A 16,415-nucleotide genomic window follows, 5' to 3' on the forward strand; every position below is an offset into this window, starting at 1 on the left:
TATTGCAAGCCTTTGTGCCTCGGCTTCACCTTCAAATATCTCTAAACAGAGAGATATTTTGCTAAGTTTTCCAGTGACTAACAATGCTACACATGTAACCTACCCAAACTACTATTGTGCTGTCTGCAATGATGATACAGAAGATCTTCACCTTTGGGAAGGGGAAATGAGTTGTGAGGCCAGGAAGGAAGACATGGAAGATGTTTTAGACTTCTTTCATTGGAAAAAGGAGGACTCAGAGTACAACAATCTTCTTCTGAACAACGGCAACGTAACAGAGTACATTGATGAAAACTTATATTACATGTACTTTAGCATGTCAGGAAACGTAGAAGTACAAAATTATATCAAGTCTAATTTAATTTTTTCTGAGGAAGATAGTAGTTGGGTTGCTCTCGTGAAGCACCATCGCAGAGAGATCAAATTATCGTGTAAAGTTCTTCTATACAAGTTTCCGTTTGCTAGAGATTGTGTAAAAGCTGTACAATCATGTCCAAAGGACAACAAGTTTGAAGGGATGAATGATTTATGCCAGGAATACGTGGAGTTCGTCTCTGACCCTTCTAATCACGTCGTATATAGAAATATACACTGTGCCGAATGTAATAATGTAGCAGTCGAAAAACTCAAGTGCTTTTATGGAATCGCACTATATGTCCCCCAGTTGTTATCTTTATTACTAAGTGTTCCCAGTATCCCAGGTAAAATTGAACCTTCCTCTTCTCCATGTGGTAGGGAAAAAACGTTTCTTCCAGGTTTCAGTTCCTGTCAAAGTACTTTGTGTCGACTTTCAAATGAGATTCACAGAAATGGAGTCTGTTTAGATACCAAGAGATTGTCATCTTTTTACAATAGCACTGACAGTAGTTCGAAAATGGTTCAGTTCGATGGTCTCTTACCCAATAAGTCAAAGAAAAACTTGACCCACGGGGCTAATGTTTGGACTTGTAATGGGACTTTATGCTGAAGAAAGTGATTTCATGTATTAGAACAACACCATAATTTCTTATCTTAAGGAAAACGAAGAAATGGTTATTGATCATAAGAAATATGAGGGAGGATATTTAGTATGTGTAAAATACTCGATCAAATCTGAGACTTTAAATTGGATAGCATTTGCATGTTTGATTGTATCAGTCTGCTGCTTATCACTACATTTATTCACATTCATTGTGCTAAATAGTTTACGAAATCTGGCGGGGAAAAATCTGGCTTCTTTCGCCATGTGCCTCTTGATTGCTTACGTTGTTTTCCTTGCAAGTCCCTCTGTTTCCACAGAAACCACCAATTGTTATATAACGGCCTGTCTTATCTATTTCTCTTTCTTTGCGTCCTTTTGCTGGATGAACATCATAGCATTTGACACCTGGGACTCGTTCAGAACGGTTACATCACGGCTTTATTTGAGAAGAGGAGATCAGAAGAAGAGATTTTTACTTTATTCATTGTACTGTTGGTCGCTGGCAGTCGTCGCTGTCCTTTGCTTGGTTGTCACCGACCAGACTAAACCACAAGGTCTGCCGTCATATTTGTATCCTAGTCTTGGTCAAAAGAGATGTTGGTTTGGACACAACATGTCTCTTCTCATGTTCTTTGTTGCACCCTCGTTTGTTTTTATCCTTCTGAATATTTTCTTTTTTGTGAGCACAGCTTGGAATATACTTGGGAGCAAATCAGTGCCTGAAGAAACCGTAATCTCCCTCGACAGGAATTTATTTAAAGTCCATGGGAGGCTTGCGGTTTTGATGAGTATTGCTTGGGTAAGTGGTATCATTGCATACTTTGTTAATGATGACATTGCATGGTGCATCTTCATCATTCTCACTTCACTGCAAGGAGCCTTTATATTTGTTGCTTTTACTTGTAACAAAACAGTTTGGGACGAAGTTCTTGAGGTTTTAGGCTGTTCCCATAAAACTACTCCAAAGCCCAAGAAAAATATTGAGGTTGATGACGATGGAAACCAACAGCCATATCAGACCCCACGAATCGAGCTCTTGCATATTTCAAACTATATTGACAAAATACACCAGCCCTCTCGACTTGCTCAGTAATGGCTACTGTACATGAAAACGTTGATGCACTTTGTCTTGAAATGTTGTGACTAGGAATTTTGTTATTCACTATTGTAAATACTTTTTTTCTTAATAAAATTTAAAATAAAAAAAATGTTGTTTGCCATAACCTTCTGCTCATCACTTGGCACTATTTGGAAACATTTGGTAACTTGCGATATTTATTACATAATGAAAAGCCTGAAATTAAATGATCAAAGTTACATCATCCATCAGTATTAAACATTAAAAAGCAGGTGTATATTATCAATTTATTCTTGGATATTATTTAGGATGAGTTTCGAATAGGGTATGTCTATAGTATACGCATTATGCTTTAATCGTATAATGTTAGTGAAATTTGTTCCGACACAATACAAAGCTGACTCCTACGTAAAGAACTCGCGTTTGTATAGTTAGAAAGAATACACATTACTTCCAAATTTGTCATATTATTTGAAATTTGAAGAAATATACTAAAACAGAAATCACTGTTGGTATCATGAGAATTGCTGCATGAAAGACATCCTCAAGTGCCGTTGGCTATGCGTAATATATGATAAATTGTACTTTAGTGAAGCACCAGTCATACGAAATTAATGTTTATCAGATTCTGTGGTATTTTTTCTTAGTGGTGAATTATCGGATAGTTTAGGGTTTTAACAGATATGTTTAAAATCAAACAATTGCTGTTATAAAAAAACAATGATTATCCATTTCGTATGCTTCATAATGCCCAATTTTCATGAAACGCTTGTGGAGCCACAGACAAAATTAAATCCCTTCGGCTATTACATATAGTGACTGACTGGAAAATGATTTATAAGAATAAAGAAAACAGCCTTGTGATGGAACTTAACTTTCACTTCAATAGATGATGGGGAATTGTTGCAAGGCGCTGCAGTTATGAAACACTGCATAGCTAACAACAAAATGTGGGGCTTATATACGCAATTGCACAGGTGCACATGTCTCTTTTCTAGCTTTGCTTTTAACTATCTTCTTAGCTCATTTGGTAATATCCAATGCTGTACAGAAATCCCCTGATTTTGTCCAGGAAGTACGTATGATTGGCTTTGTTTTCAAACTCAAACAGTTGAGATTAGGTGGGTCTCTTCGTAGTATTATTACTGAATTTTTAAGTATTAGTTTGCAAAGAGTTGTTTTTGATGGGTACCATAATAACTACAGGAATGTGATATCTGGTGCTTCTTGGGGATATGTTCTTGACCCATTACTTTTCATACTATATACACATGACGTGGTTTGGCTTAGAAAACAAGCTTGTTGCATATGCAGATGATGCTACTCTCTTTGCATCAAATCCATCCCCTGATTGTAGATTTGGGATTGCTACATCCCTTAATAGAGATCTAGTTGAAATTAGTGCATGGTGCAAATTATTGGACATGATGTTAAATCCTAACAAAACTCTAGGTATGATATTAAGTCGGCTGAGGACAGTGGCTCCTCAACATCCGGATCTCAACATTGCTTATGTTTCTTTAACTTTGTATGACTCTTTTCAAATTTTAGGTGTGATTCTTGATAACAAATTTACTTTTGAGAAAATATTATGTCTGTGTCTTCTTCAATTGCACAAAAAAAAAAAAAAATTGGCTTATTGAGGAAGACTAAAGATTTTCGGTGATCAATCTATTCTGAAGAAGTTTTTTAATTCTTTCATTCTACCCTGTTTCGAACATTGTTCCCCTGTGTGGTCTTCAGCTGCTGATTCTCATCTTAACTTGTTGGACAGAGACTTACGGTCTATTAAATTCCTTATATCTGATACAGATATTAATCGCTAGCACCGTCGTTCAATTAGTAACAAATTAGTTCGTTATGCATGTTGCATATTTTTCATGATTCCGACCATCCTTTACATTCAGATCTTCTCGGACAGTAGTATCCTATTCGTAATACTAGGTATGCCGTTAATTCTAATAATCATGCCTTCCCCATCATGATGCTCAATACTACACAGTATTCTAGAAGTTTTATTCCAGCTGTGACCAAGTTGTGGAATGGTCTTCCTAATCGAGTAGTTGAATCGGTGTAACTTTAAAAGTTCAAACTTGCGGCAAATGTTTTTTTGTTGAAGAGGCTGGCAAAAGTCTTTTTTTTTACAATTTATATGTGAAAGATTTTTAAATGTTGTGGCTGTTCTTAAAATATCTTATTTTAATTGTTTATTATTTCTCACATAGATTATTTATTTCCATACTTCCTTGGAGCCCTTGAGCTTATAGCATCCTACTTTTCCAACAGGGGTTGTAGCTTAGCTAATAATAATAATGATAATAATAATAATAACAATAACAATAACAATAACAATAATAATAATAATAATAATGATAATAATATTAATGATAATAATAATAATAATAATATTAATGATAATAATAATAGGTTCAGATGATAGCAATGCTTCAATCTTTATGATACCTCGTTATTATTGGTTTTACAAATTTTCCTTACATGAGGCAATAAATGTCATCAGGAACTTACTAATTCGGGAGAGCAAAGTATAGACGTATTTAATATAGTTTCGAAAACCCTTCATTCTTTGTCACAATATCTTCATAAGGTCCTATGTAGATTCTCCTTAAGAATTCCTTTTGTTTGGTGAAAATACTATAACCAGGTTCATAGCTAATCTAACAGGTCCTAGGATCACCAGACTGAAAGAATTAGAGGCTTTTTTTTATAAGAAAAAAAAAATTGTAATCAGTCACGGCCTTAGATTTCTTGTAGAAATCTACCTCGAAAGGGCTGAGGTAATAAACCGAAGGTCTTTTAATGAAGGCATTGTAATTTTAGAGTCCCCAAGTTCAAGCGATTTTACTGGAAAAACACGACTTTATTTTCCCTCTGAGCTGAGGATAGAGCATTTAGAAAACTTATGTTTACCTGCTATGTCATCAGCGTCCATTGTTTGGTACCTCCTGGTCTTAGCTTATGTTGAGAGGGGGCTTGGATCCTGATTTATTATTATTATTATTATTATTATTATTATTATTATTATTATTATTATTATTATTATTATTATTATTATGGTAAAAATAATATACAAAGAGGTTGTCAAGCAAAATCATTGAGTTGAGATGAAGGCTTGGTGAAGAGCCTAAAATCATAAAGCTGACCAAGCTGTCTAATGTCAGATGGAAAGGTGAACCCTCCACAATTTAATATGTGACCCCACTGTGGGGGACAGCGAAGAATCATGGAATTAGTTGCTAGAGTTCTTGCCTCAATGGCTACTTTTAGTATATGCGTTGTCTATAGGGAAGCCCCTGAAACCTTTATTTTAGGAGGGTCCCCCATTAGACAGTAGGAACACTACTTGGTTGTTATTCACCCAGGACTGTGTTTACACTGTATAGTAATACAGAGTTACCAGTTTCTTTGAATAGATCTGTGTTAGCCTGAACTAGTGTTTCATCTCATAAATAATGTTGACAGAGTAGTCACACTTTATGTGTAATGTAAGAAGTGAAGAAAGCCAATAGCTCAGAGCATATCCCTTATCATACATTTCCAGTAATTTGGCTTATGACCCTAGCAGTGAGTAGGACTCTTATGGTATAACCTACTACTGGACTGAATCTGTATACAATGCAAAAAGGGTACCTGGATAACAGATCTGTGAATAACAAGGAACTGAGCTGGCATGTACTTTCAAATCCAGAATAATAATTTTCTTCAAATTTTTATCCCATTAAGAATGGGAAATAGAGTATCAATTCTTTATATGCATTGGGAGTAGTAAAGCTAGTTTATAGCTCGCTAATCTCCCACATCTTACATTACCAGTTATTAATTTTTGCCTCTTAGTGATATGGGATCTAATGTATCCCACCATTTTGATCTCAAGGACGTTGTGCTCCAGGGGCCTAACGTTATATCCCACCAGTCTGGTCTCTAGGACGTAGTGGACCTCATGTTGTATCCTACCAGTTTGGTCTCTACGACATTGTGATACAGGGACGTAATGTTGTAGCTCTCCAGTTAGGTCTCTAGGTCATTGTGATACAGGGACCTAACGTTATATCTCATCAGTTTGGTTTCTAGGACATTGTGAGATAGGGACCTAATATTACATCCCTCAAGTTTTGTCTCAAGGTCATTGTGATATATGTACGTAAAATTATAGCCCTACAGTTTGGTCTCTAGGACATTTTGATATAGGGAATTAACGTTATATCCCTCCAGTTTTGTCTTTGGACATTGTGGTACAGGGACCTAACGTTATTTCCCAACAGTTTAAACTCTATGACATTGAGATACAGGAACGTAACGTTATAGCCCCCAGTTTGGACTCTAGGACATTGTGATACATGGGCCTATTGTTATATCCAACCAGTTTTGTCTCTATGACCTTTTGATACAAGAACCTATTGTTATATCTCACCAGTTTGGTGTCTATGACCTTGTGATACAGGGGCCTATTATTATATCCTACCAGTTTTGTCTCTGACCTTTTGATACAGGGACCTATTGTTATATTTCACCAGTTTGGTCTCTATGACCTTGTGATACAGGGTCCTATTGTTATATTTCATCAGTTTTGTCTTTATGACCTTGTGATACCGGGACCTATTGTTATATCTCACCAGTTTTGTCTCTATGACCTTGTGATACAGGGACCTATTATTATATCCCGCCAGTTTTGTCTCTGACATTTTGATACAGGGACCTATTGTTTTCTCTTACCAGTTTGGTCTCTATGACCTTGTGATACAGGGGACTATTGTTATATCCCACCAGTTTTGTCTTTATGACCTTGTGATACAGGGACCTATTGTTATATCTCATCAGTTTAGTCTCTATGACCTTGTGATACAGGGGCCTATTATTATATCCCAACAGTTTAGTTTTTATGACCTTGTGATACTGGGGCCTATTGTTATATCCCACCAGTTTTGTGTCTATGACCTTTTGATACAGGGACCTATTGTTATATCTCACCAGTTTGGTCTCTATGACCATGTGATACAGGAGCCTATTATTATATCCTACCAGTTTTGTCTCTATGACCTTTTGATACATGGACCTATTGTTATATTTCACCAGTTTGGTCTCCATGACCTAGTGATACAGAGACCTATTGTTATATCCCACCAGTTTTGTCTCTATGACCTTTTGATACAGGGGCCTAGTGTTATATCTCACCAGTTTGGTTTCTATAACCTTGTGTTACAGGGACCTATTGTTTTATCCAACCAGTTTGGTCTCTTGGACATTATGATACAGGGACCTAACGTTATTTCCCAACACTGTGGACTTTATGACATTTTGATACAGGAACTTAACGTTCTATCCACCTAGTTCTGTGTCTGTGACCTTTTGATACAGGGACCTATCGTTATAATACCGTTTGGTCTCTAGGAGATAGAGATACAGCAACCTAACGTTATATCCCACCAGTTTGGTCTCTAGGACATTGCAATTATTATTATTAATAAATGCTAAGTTACAACCCTAGTTGGAAAAGCAGGATGCTATAAGCTGAGGGGCCCCAACAGTGAAAATACCCCAGTGAGGAAAGGAATCAAGGAAAAATAAAATATTTTAAGAATAGTAACATTAAAATAAATATAAATATTTTCCGTGGTTGTTCAACTTGTATGTTGATGGAGTGGTGAGAGAGGTGAATGCTCGAGTGCTTGGACGAGGATTAAAACTGGTAGACGAGAATGACCATGAATGGGAGGTAAATCAGTTGTTGTTTGCGGATGATACTGTACTGGTTGCAGACATAGAAGAGAAGCTTGGCCGATTAGTGACAGAATTTGGAAGAGTGTGTGAGAGAAGGAAGTTGAGAGATAATGTGGGTAAGAGTAAGGTTATGAGATGTACGAGAAGGGAAGGTGGTGCAAGGTTGAATGTCATGTTGAATGGAGAGTTACTTGAGGAAGTGGATCAGTTTAAGTACTTGGGGTCTGTTGTTGCAGCAAATGGTGGAGTGGAAGCATCTGTACGTCAGAGAGTGAATGAAGGTGGCAAAGTGTTGGGGGCAGTTAAGGGAGTAGTAAAAAATAGAGGGTTGGGCATGAATGTAAAAAGAGTTCTATATGAGAAAGTGATTGTACCAACTGTGATGTATGGATCGGAGTTGTGGGGAATGAAAGTGACGGAGAGACAGAAATTGAATGTGTTTGAGATGAAGTGTCTAAAGAGTATGGCTGGTGTATCTCGAGTAGATAGGGTTAGGAACGAAGTGGTGAGAGTGAGAACGGGTGTAAGAAATGAGTTAGCAGCTAGAGTGGATATGAATGTGTTGAGGTGGTTTGGCCATGTTGAGAGAATGGAAAATGGCTGTCTGCTAAAGAAGGTGATGAATGCAAGAGTTGATGGGAGAAGTACAAGAGAAAGGCCAAGGTTTGGGTGGATGGATGGAGTGAAGAAAGCTCTGGGTGATAGGAGGATAGATGTGAGAGAGGCAAGAGAGCATGCTAGAAATAGGAATGAATGGCGAGCGATTGTGACGCAGTTCCGGTAGGCCCTGCTGCTTCCTCCGATGCCTTAGATGACCGCAGAGGTAGCTTCATCTATGGTGGATAATGTGGGAGGGTGATATGGGCTGTGGCACCCTAGCAGTACCAGCTGAACTCGGTTGAATCCCTAGTTAGGCTGGAGGAACGTAGAAAAAGTATGCCCGAGTGTACCCTCAAGCAAGAGAACTCTAAGCCAAGATAGTGGAAGACCATGGTACAGAGGCTATGGCACTACCCAAGACTAGAGAACAATGGTTTGATTTTGGAATATCCTTTTCCTAGAAGAGCTGCTTACCATAACTAAAGAGTCTCTTCTACCCTTATCAAGAGGAAAGTAGTCACTGAACAATTACATTGCAGTAGTTAACCCCTTGGGTGAAGGAGAATTGTTTGGTAATATCAGTGTTGTCAGGTGTATGAGGACCGAGGAGAATCTGTAAAGAATAGGCCAGACTATTCGGTGTCTGTGTAGGCAAAGAACCGTAACCAGAGAGAAGGATCCAATGTAGTACTGTCTGGCCAGTCAAAGGACCCCATAACTCTCTAGTGGTAGTATCTCAACGGGTGGCTGGTGACCTAGCCAACCTACTACCTACAAATGATCAGTCCCTTTACCTGGCGTCTGAATTACCATTATGTGGCAACATTCCTTTCATCTCCTAATAGTCTAGCTGGAAGACCATCTACATAGATTTTCATACAGACTAATTATTTCAAGTTGGCAATTTTTACTTCGAGGAAAAACGGAAGTCAGTCACCATGAATTAATGTAATTTTTGATTAGTTGTGATGATCACTCTATATGCTATAAGAACAGATTTACCTTTTAATACATTAAGGATATCTATTTCAAAGCCTCTTCCATGTGTATAACTATGCATAGGATCTATGGCGATGAAGTGTTAAGGTCTGTATTTAAATGAATAATAAAAGGAAGAAAATAGATGATTTAAAAATGTATAATTTGAGTTGGCTGGTTGTTGTTAGGTCTCAAAAAGGGCGCCATGAGGGGTATTTATTTCTTACAAAGCACAAAGCATCCTGAGGAGGAAGATTAGAGAGAGTTCTGCTGACTTACTGATGTTAAAAGGTAACTCAGGATTACCCGTGTGTTAGCAGGAATGTTAGCTGTTTGTCATTGCTTGGAGCCCTATATCTAACGTATCTTTATCTATTTATATTATATATAGATATTAATATGTGTATCTTATAGATATGTAAACATTCATATTTATCCAAATATGTATACAGTATATATATATATATATATATATATATATATATATATATATATATATATATGTGTGTGTGTGTGTGTGTGTCTGTGTGTATGTGTGTGTGTATAGGTGTGTGTTTTGTTTTGTTTGTGTGTTGGGCATTTGTTTATCATTCATATTTTCTTAATGTTATGAAACTTTTGCTTGTTTGTTTTTATATTGATTATGATTGTAGCCATAGAAATTATCTGCAGTCTGGAGTCGCCCTACAGAGATGTTCTCACTCAGTTTTCTTAAATTTGTTCTTGACAGATCGTGTTGTTTGTTTTCTCAAAACGTTACCCACAGAATGGGTATTTTTTGTGTATGATGCGAATCCTAGATGCTTTCATAGCTTTCTGTTCATGATTGTGGTTTCTTGTGTTCACTGTGATGATCGAAATAATTGCGTATGCTTCATTTCATGTCCCAATATTATTAAAATGTTGTTTAGATGGTAGCAGCCTCATCAGGACCTTCGTCCTTTGGTTGAATTGGTACGTTACTCTTACCCAGTGATTTACAGTAGATTTCGTGATCTAAGATTTACTCATCAGTTCCTCTTGTTTTGAATTTCGTATTCATAATCTCTAGTTTAAAAGATAGATAGAATCAAGTCAGTTTTTGTGATCACAACCGTAAATAAGGGACTTTTCCCATCTAAACCTATAAATAAAAGATAATAAGGTAATGGGTTCGTTTTTGCATAAAGAGGAAAAGAGAATGTTTTTAGGTTGATCACGAAAAAATGCATAATAATTGAAGCCTATTGAAGCATTACCATTTTAATTTTCTCTAATTCTTCTTTCATTCAGTTAGTTTGAATTGGACTGTTACCATAATGAAATGGAATTTGCAGATGATGTTTATGCAATTCCTTGTAGAATTTTGTATGATTATTGACTGTTTTATGGAAAATTACTTTATTGATTTTGACTCTTGCTTTTTAGCATATACCTTAAATGGAGTATGGGTGGAAAGGGTCGTGCGTGGACATCTGGCGAGACTTCTCAGTTCTCTCAAGTGCTAATAAAACATTTAGATCTCTCTTAATTGAGCCCCGAGAAGGTTCTAACTCGTATCCGTGTCTCACTGAATCTATTGGGGATTTTGATGCAGGGCGATACGATATTAATTGTGATGCTCTTTTATAGAATGTTCGTTCCCAACATATCTTTCTTTCTGATTCTTATGCATTTTCTCAACTGATCTGTGTTCGATTGCATGTTTTCAGTTTTATGTGTGTAATTTTTTTTTTTTTTACTTTCTGCTCGTTTCTGTACTTTATAATGTGGTCTACTCTTCGCTCTTTTTTTCGCTTAGCGGTATCTTGTTTGTTGAAATTTTTATTAGGTTAGTTAGTTTTTTGGCTATTTCATAAGGTAATAAGGTAATGATAACAATAATTATAACAGTAATATTTAAAATATTCTGGTGGACGTAGTCTAAAGAGGAATTGAAGGTGATGACGATTATTGTTCTTAAATGGTAGCAATAAAGATTAAGAGAATTTGCCAAAAACACAAATGGTTTTGTTTGGCTAAATTTTATGGTTTTGTATTGCATATATCTGTTTTTTTTTTTTTTAGATTGATTTTTTTTTTTTTTTTTTTTTTTTTTTTTTTTTTTTTTTTTTTTTTTGCTAGTGGTATCTTTCTTAGCATGTCCTGGTGTTGTTCCGTAGTTTCATTATTCATAGCTTAAAATTTGGACTTGTATCGTTCGAATGTGATTTTGACTTTAAGAAAAAAAGGGGGTTTCATGAACATATTGCTAAAGTAACTCAGCTTTTAAGTACAGCTTTGATTTTCCCAAAGGATACATGAAATATTTTCCCTAGAGGATGTTGCACTAGACTGAACAGGTCAATCGAAGAATGTTAATGAAAATTTCAAAATGTTTTCATATTACATACTAAACCCCAAACTCAAATAAATATTACTGATGCGGCCCTCTGGAAAGTAAATAATGCTATCGATATTTTATTTCAGGGAACCAAACGAGTGTGGCAATGTAGAGAACCAGTCAAGTCAGCCTTGCAAGCGGACACACACACATTGCAAGGATCTGAATCGGAATAGACCTTCAGACTAGAAGTGGGTAAGTAAAGTCCACTTACTCTCTTGGCAGCTGTCAAGATTTGGAAGCTGGTAGGTAGACGACCATCACACTTCAGCTGAAGAAACGTTACGGCGTGGAAACACAAGAAAAATAAACTGTTGTTGGAATTATTCGAAAGCAGGAAATAGTGTTATGTAATGCTCTAATAGAATTCAGTCATTATAAGGCTACTTAAAACATGATGAAAACGTTCAATCTCATCATCATTTTAGTATCTTGGAACTATTCAGCGTGTCAATTATGCCTTCTGGTGTCCTTTAATGGTCTTTAACTTTTTAGTAGTTAAGAGAAAACAAACCACACATATACCCATAAAATATCTCTTTAAAGCATTCTAAGAGAAAATCTGAGACCGTGAAAATTTTGAAATTTGTGCCATTAAGCAATTATTAACCTTATTTTTTTAAGTACCAGATTACCTTGAGATAAAGATAAAAAAATACGCAACACAATGGTGCTTTCATATAGTCAGGTTGTATTCTTTACTTCTATATTCTTACTTCTAAATGACGCTGGAAATTGTTCGGCTAATAATAACACTTCAGAACCATATTCATGTAGGTTAATTAATTGCAAAGAACCTCCCGAAATGTTTTCTTTCTCTTGTTAATGTGATTCAGATTGCATCTCCTATGGCGATTGTTGCCTTGATGCTCCCACATACAATATTTCCACGCAAATTCGCAATGTGGGAAAATCAGAATGTTTGTTCCTTACTCCAGACAGTGAAACTTATGTACGAAGAAACACTTGTAAACGCGAATGGGAAAATACGACTATAGCAAGCCTTTGTGCCTCGGCTTCACCTTCAAATATCTCTAAACAGAGAGATATTTTGCTAAGTTTTCCAGTGACTAGCAATGCTACACATGTAACCTACCCAAACTACTATTGTGCTGTCTGCAATGATGATACAGAAGGTCTTCAATTTTGGGGAGGGGAACTGAGTTGTGTGGTAAGGCAGGAAGACATGGAAGATGTTTTAGACTTCTTTGAGTGGAAAAGGTATGACTCAGAGTACAACAATCTTCTTCTGAACAACGGCAACGTAACAAATTACATTAAGGGAAACTCAATTTACCTGTACATGATGATGCTAGAAAACGTAGAAGTACAAAATTATATCAAGTCTAATTTAATTTTTTCTGAGGAAGATAGTAGTTGGGTTGCTCTTGTGAAGCACCATCGCAGAGAGATCAAATTATCGTTTGAAGTTCTTCTGTCCAAACCTATGTATGCTAGAGATTGTGTGAAAGCTGTACAATCATGTCCAAAGGACCCCAAGTTTGAAGGGATGAATGATTTATACCAGGAATACGTGGAGTTCGTCTCTGACTTTTCTAATCACGTCGTATATAGAAATATACACTGTGCCGAATGTAATAATGTAGCAGTCGAAAAACTCGAGTGCTTTTATGGAATCGGACTATATGTCTCCAATTTGTTTTCTTTAGTACTAAGTGTTCCCAGTATCCTATTTAAAATTGAACTATCTCATTCTGAATGTGGTATGGAAGAAACGTTTCTTCCAAGTTTCAGTTCTTGTCAAAGTACTTTGTGCCGACTTTCAAATGAGATTCACAGTAATGGAGTCTGCCTAAATACCAAGAGATTGTCATCTTTTTACAATAGCACTAACAGTAGTTCGAAAGTGGTTGAGTTCGATGGTCTCTTACCCAATAAGTCAAAGAAAAACTTGACCCACGAGGCTAATGTTTGGACTTGTATTGGGACTTGGTTTTATGCTGAAGAAAGTGATTTCATGCATTATAACAACACAATTTCTTATCCTAAGGAAAACGAAGAAATGGTTATTGATCATAAGAAATATGAGGGAGGATATTTAGTATGTGTAAAATACTCGATCAAATCTGAGACTTTAAATTGGATAGCATTTGCATGTTTGATTGTATCAGTCTGCTGCTTATCACTACATTTATTCACATTCATTGTGCTAAATAGTTTACGAAATCTGGCGGGGAAAAATCTGGCTTCTTTCGCCATGTGCCTCTTGATTGCTTACGTCGTTTTCCTTGCAAGTCCCTCTGTTTCCACAGAAACAACCAATTGTTATGTAACGGCCTGTCTTATCTATTTCTCTTTCTTTGCGTCCTTTTGCTGGATGAACATCATAGCATTTGACACCTGGGACTCGTTCAGAACGGTTACATCACGGCTTTATTTGAGAAGAGGAGATCAGAAGAAGAGATTTTTACTTTATTCATTGTACTGTTGGTCGCTGGCAGTCGTCGCTGTCCTTTGCTTGGTTGTCACGGACCAGACTAAACCACAAGGTCTGCCGTCATATTTGTATCCTAGTCTTGGTCAAAAGAGATGTTGGTTTGGACACAACATGTCTCTTCTCATGTTCTTTGTTGCACCCTCGTTTGTTTTTATCCTTCTGAATATTTTCTTTTTTGTGAGCACAGCTTGGAATATACTTGGGAGCAAATCAGTGCCTGAAGAAAACGTAATCTCCCTCGACAGGAATTTATTTAAAGTCCATGGGAGGCTTGCGGTTTTGATGAGTATTGCTTGGGTAAGTGGTATCATTGCATACTTTGTAAATGATGACATTGCATGGTGCATCTTCATCATTCTCACTTCACTGCAAGGAGCCTTTATATTTGTTGCTTTTACTTGTAACAAAACAGTTTGGGACGAAGTTCTTGAGGTTTTAGGCTGTTCCCATAAAACTACTCCAAAGCCCAAGAAAAATATTGAGGTTGATGACGATGGAAACCAACAGCCATATCGGACCCCACGAATCGAGCTCTTGCATATTTCAAACTTTATTGACAAAGTACACCAGCCCTCTCGACTTGCTCAGTAATGGCTACTGTACATGAAAACGTTGATGCACTTTGTCTTGAAATGTTGTGACTAGGAATTTTGTTATTCACTATTGTAAATACTTTTTTTCTTAATAAAATTTAAAATAAAAAAATTTTATTTGCCATAACCTTCTGCTCATCACTTGGCACTATTTGGAAACATTTGGTAACTTGCGATATTTATTACATAATGAAAAGCCTGAAATTAAATGACCCAAGTTACATCATCCATCAGTATTAAACATTAAAAAGCAGGTGTATATTATCAATTTATTCTTGGATATTATTTAGGATGAGTTTCGAATAGGGTATGTCTATAGTATACGCATTATGCTTTAATCGTATAATGTTAGTGAAATTTGTTCCGACACAATACAAAGCTGACTCCTACGTAAAGAACTCGCGTTTGTATAGTTAGGAAGAATACACATTACTTCCAAATTTGTCATATTATTTGAAATTTGAAGAAATATACTAAAACAGAAATCACTGTTGGTATCATGAGAATTGCTGCATGAAAGACATCCTCAAGTGCCGTTGGCTATGCGTAATATATGATAAATTGTACTTGAGTGAAGCACCAGTCATACGAAATTAATGTTTATCAGATTCTGGGGTATTTTTCCCTAGTGGTGAATCAGCGGATAGTTTAGGGTTTAATAACTATGTTTAAAATCAAACAATTGCTGTTTTAAAAAATACAATGATTATCCATTTCGTATGCTTCATAATGCCTAATTTTGATGAAACGCTTGTGGAGCCACTGACAAAATTAAATCCCTTCGGCTCTTACATATAGTGACTGACTGGAAAATGATTTATGTGAATAAAGAAAACAACCTTGTGATGGAACTTAACTTTCACTTCAATAGATGATGGGGAATTGTTGCAAGGCGCTGCAGTTATGAAACACTGCATAGCTAACAACAAAATGTGGGGCTTAAATACGCAATTGCACATGTGCAAGCACAAATACACATGTAAAAGCTTTATATTTGCACAGCCCTTACTCCCAGATGACACAGCTGCCCATTTGCTGGGGGTGGTAACGACAAAGTTATGATCAAGACTTTCTCAAAGGAAATAGTATAATATAATTTCTCTCACATGACGGTGAGTCAAAATGTGTTCTTGATGTTACAGTTTGTTTTCGGATGTGCGATATTCCTCTTAAAACTTCTATTTACCTTCGCGAGTCCAAATAATAAAAATACGTCTCTACACTTGCTATGTTTGAATGTCCAACTACAGTATAAGGTTTGAAGGTACGGAGTGACAGTAAACTATAGTCTCGCTATATGACTCACATGGGTTTGTTTACCTTCTGGTTTATGAATGCTTGGTTTTTAGCATTCGCTGCTGCCAGGTGGTAAAGTTAAAATCAAATAATTACAAAAGAGACAAAAGATTTTATGTTTAGATTAAAGTTTCAACACTTCAAGGAAGGTTTTAGAATCTAGCAGAGTGATGGTGGAAACTCCAGAAGAAAATTCAAATTCGTGTATGGTAAATACTGGTATTTAAAAAAATTTCTCGTAGGAAAAAAATATGACCTAGCAATGTCATAGACATTTCCACATTTTTATTCCTGTATTTTTTTAAGACAAATTTAGATTTTTGCTGTCAATTTTATTCTCCTTTTTATCCACA

The 16,415-nt window shown here is 36.3% G+C and overlaps 2 protein-coding genes across 2 annotated transcripts; both read left to right on the plus strand.

The window, feature by feature from the left end:
* Positions 1 to 1,343: 1,343 nt before the first annotated feature.
* On the plus strand, positions 1,344 to 2,054 carry LOC137657212 (G-protein coupled receptor Mth2-like). Its single transcript, XM_068391555.1, has one exon. The coding sequence runs from the start codon at positions 1,344 to 1,346 to the stop codon at positions 2,052 to 2,054; it is 711 nt and encodes a 236-aa protein (XP_068247656.1).
* A 1,256-nt stretch (positions 2,055 to 3,310) lies between these two features.
* Positions 3,311 to 14,840, plus strand: LOC137657213 (uncharacterized). Its single transcript, XM_068391556.1, has 4 exons — positions 3,311 to 3,491; positions 5,971 to 6,064; positions 6,701 to 7,287; positions 12,552 to 14,840. The coding sequence occupies exons 1-4, from the start codon at positions 3,311 to 3,313 to the stop codon at positions 14,762 to 14,764; spliced, it is 3,075 nt and encodes a 1,024-aa protein (XP_068247657.1). The 3' UTR covers positions 14,765 to 14,840.
* The last annotated feature ends 1,575 nt before the right edge of the window (positions 14,841 to 16,415 follow it).

This window comes from Palaemon carinicauda, chromosome 18 (genome assembly GCF_036898095.1).
Source record: "Palaemon carinicauda isolate YSFRI2023 chromosome 18, ASM3689809v2, whole genome shotgun sequence".
NCBI lineage: Eukaryota > Metazoa > Arthropoda > Malacostraca > Decapoda > Palaemonidae > Palaemon > Palaemon carinicauda.